General features: G+C 38.4%; 1 protein-coding gene across 1 annotated transcript in view; it reads left to right on the top strand.

Annotated features, from left to right (window-relative positions):
- Positions 1–3,155, top strand: part of SFT2D2 (SFT2 domain containing 2) — an 8,769-nt gene that overhangs the window by 2,982 nt on the left and 2,632 nt on the right. The window contains exons 4-6 of the mRNA XM_009330618.1: positions 183–264; positions 2,332–2,367; positions 2,479–2,537. Of these exons, the coding sequence (XP_009328893.1) occupies positions 183–264; positions 2,332–2,367; positions 2,479–2,537 (177 nt within the window). The remainder of the gene's footprint in view (positions 1–182; positions 265–2,331; positions 2,368–2,478; positions 2,538–3,155) is intronic.

Genomic DNA, 3,155 nt, shown 5'->3' with positions numbered 1-3,155 from the left:
TTTGTCTCGTATATCCTGTTTCTTTTGTTATGCAGCACTGATTACCGTAACAACACAATAGTGTACTGATGCCCCATATGACAGCAGACAATGTAACAAAATAACCCCCCTTAATGAGGAATCTTACCTAGTTTCACTTTTGCCTTTCTGCCTCTGTGTTCATCTTGTTTTGTTTTTCACAGCACTCTTTTTCTTATGGGACCAATGAAACAATTGAAAAGGATGTTTGAGCCTACACGTTTGATTGCTACTATTGTTATGCTAGTAAGTATCAAAGGAATCAGTTTTAACTCATGCTAACCTGTAAACAATTTCCATTGTGAAGTCCTTTCATATACATTGACCTAACTATGTCTCAAGATGTGGTGTTTGTGGGTCTGGGGTTTTTTTTGGTTTGTTTTTTTTCTTTCTTAAAACATCAAACATCCTGCAGATCTGCTATAGTGGAAAGGTATGTGTAGCACCAGAAAACCACCTTCCTATTGGGAAAGACTGAGCTGAAGCCAGGTTGTTATGCTAAATGAGCATGAAGGGTCTGTGGCTGGTGCGTGTGAACCATGCACATACTTTTTTAGGGTGCTTGAGGTCACAATATCATATTTTCATCTTGTTTAAAAGATGAAAGATGGGAAACGAGTTTTTAAAAAGTTGTACTAGGGAAGTTGTTAGACAAAATTATTTTGCATAATTTTGTCTTTTTATATCCTATCTGATTTGCTTTAAAGAGCTGTGTAGGTATTTCCACATTGTTAAAATCGTCATTTCCTGACAAAGCAACTAGGGAATCTCTATGCCTTGGTCATCTTGCATTAAAAATACAGAAATCATCCCAGTTGACTGATAGCTTCAGGTTTTGAAACTCGTATGACACCATGAAATTGCAAATTCAACATTCAGCTGAAGTCAGCCCTTGGAATTATTTTTACCTTCAGAGGAATGGGAATTGTGGCCAACCTTCTACTCTGTGTGCATGAAAATTGCTGCTAAGTTTCAGACTCTTTCTTGTTTAAAGTGCATATGCTTTTTTTGTCTCTTCGACTTTCCCATCTTCTCTTGGAGAGTCTAAAATCTGGAAGGTGGTTTAACTTGCATGAAACTGTCCTCCCATTTTCAGTGTGAGTGTCTTCAGAGCGTTCGCTTGGCACCAGTGCTTCCTATTTTCTCTTTAAACATCCAGAGAGGCTGCAGGCAACTGATAGAGCTTGAGAAATTGACTGTGTATGCTTGCAGATCAGCAGCAGGCAAGAAGCCTACTGTGTGGTGTGTTTGTTTTGTATGCATTTATGATGCCTGGAGTCAGGAGAATGCCTGGAATGTTGTTCACTGGAATAAAGCCAGTTGTTAGATGTATGATGTAGTATTTAGACCAATATACAAATCACCACCTTAAAACTAATGGAAAAACTACATTTAATGTCAATAATTATGGCTGAGGTGAAGTGTATGATTTCTTTGGCAATGCATGTGTTACTGTCTTGAATATGCGGTATTGAATCTTTTGAATCTTTTTTTTTTTTTACTCAAGCAGAAAAGTGCACATGATAATCACTAGTAGCACAATGGTACATGTATATCAAAAGTCTGTTAGATGTTGATGAAGGAAGATCAAATATCAGCACCTACCATAGCTAAATGAGCTGTCTTGTCTTAAATTGAAAATGAAAAGTTGAACTAAAAGGAAGCTACTGTTAAAACAGAAAATAATCCAAAATGGCCTACTACCCCCCAAGATTTTAACTGTAGTAAAGACACAGCACAAGTCTGAAAAAAGAAAAAGTGCTGGTTTGAATACTTGTGCTGGACTTTATATTAAACACGAGACCTACTAAGCAGTAGCTGAAAGTTCTTGAAAGTGTATTGTAGTTTTAATTGGTAAGAATTAAGTAATGACATGGCTTCAACCCCACAGTAACCTTGAGAATCAACAGGAAATGTGGCATGGACAGAAGAAAGACTAGAGTTGTAACTGAAAAGTCTTACTTATGCAAAACGATGAAGTGTGGTCTATACCTGTGACACCAAGAAGTGTGTGGTGTGACGTAGGAAGCTGCTGACTTTGCAGAAGAGCTGTAGGAACCTCTTCCTCTTGTTCCTTTGCAGCCATAAAATTATTTTTCTGGAGATATCAGGCTGATATTTCCTCATTGCTTTAATTCACTTCAAAAATGTAATAGTGAGGGCATTTTAAATAAGGGGAACTGTTATGCAGGGTTGGATAAAACTATGAAATGATGTAATCTGTCTCTGTGAAGGAACCCATTACGGTGTCACAATATTTATAAAAACTGAAGTTGTTTCTATGTTTAATAGAAATTGTTTGTTTTCTTCTAGTTGTGTCTCATACTAACATTGTGTTCTGCTTTCTGGGTGAGTACTCAAGTCCTGGAGTATACTGGAGTATATTTCAAAAATAAGATGCTTACATTGTTGTCTCATTGTGCGCTATGTTCCCCCCCGGCCCCTTCTCTCTTCCTCCAGTGGCGTAAGGAAGGACTCGCGCTCCTTTTCTGCATATTACAGTTTTTTGCCTTGGCATGGTAAGTGATTTCCTCCCCACACGCTCCATTTTCTATTGCACCTAACATCAGTAGCTGAATTGTGAGTGGATTTTGACCTTGCATGAGTTAGAGGGAGGGAGAATTTTTACCTCACCGTTCCCTTAGATGCAAGACAAAGCATCAATGAGGTGCTGACTTGTTCCCACTTCTTGGTCTCTCTCACCACTAGAGAGGCTTTGGAGATGGAGCTCGGGGCTCCATTTCTGGGGGAAGTTCCTTTCAATGTGTTTAATTTATGTGAGCTTGAAGTGAAACTGCTTTTTTTTCTTTCCCTTTTAAATAATTTTTTTTTGCTTACTCTCTGGTATTCCTCTTTTACAATCTCCTGAATTTTTCTTGTTAAAAGACCTAGATATGCCAATCAAATTAAGTGTCAATGTTCTTTAAGTTAACATATGCTCTACGTAATGTCACAGAAGTAGTACAGAAACTGATAGGAACATCTAGCCAGCCCTCAAGACTAATCTTACCTGCCTGTAGGCGTTGGAGCTTGAAGAATATTGGGTGCAGGGGAACTGTGTTTAAAATGCTTCTACAATGTGCCCCCTGATTTTGCCATAGTGTTTCACAACCTGGCTGGGCTAAGGTGACTTGCAA

The sequence above is a fragment of the Pygoscelis adeliae genome, unplaced genomic scaffold (assembly GCF_000699105.1).
Source record: "Pygoscelis adeliae isolate BGI_AS28 unplaced genomic scaffold, ASM69910v1 Scaffold120, whole genome shotgun sequence".
Lineage (NCBI taxonomy): Eukaryota > Metazoa > Chordata > Aves > Sphenisciformes > Spheniscidae > Pygoscelis > Pygoscelis adeliae.
This window is presented reverse-complemented; position numbering and strand designations above follow the sequence as displayed.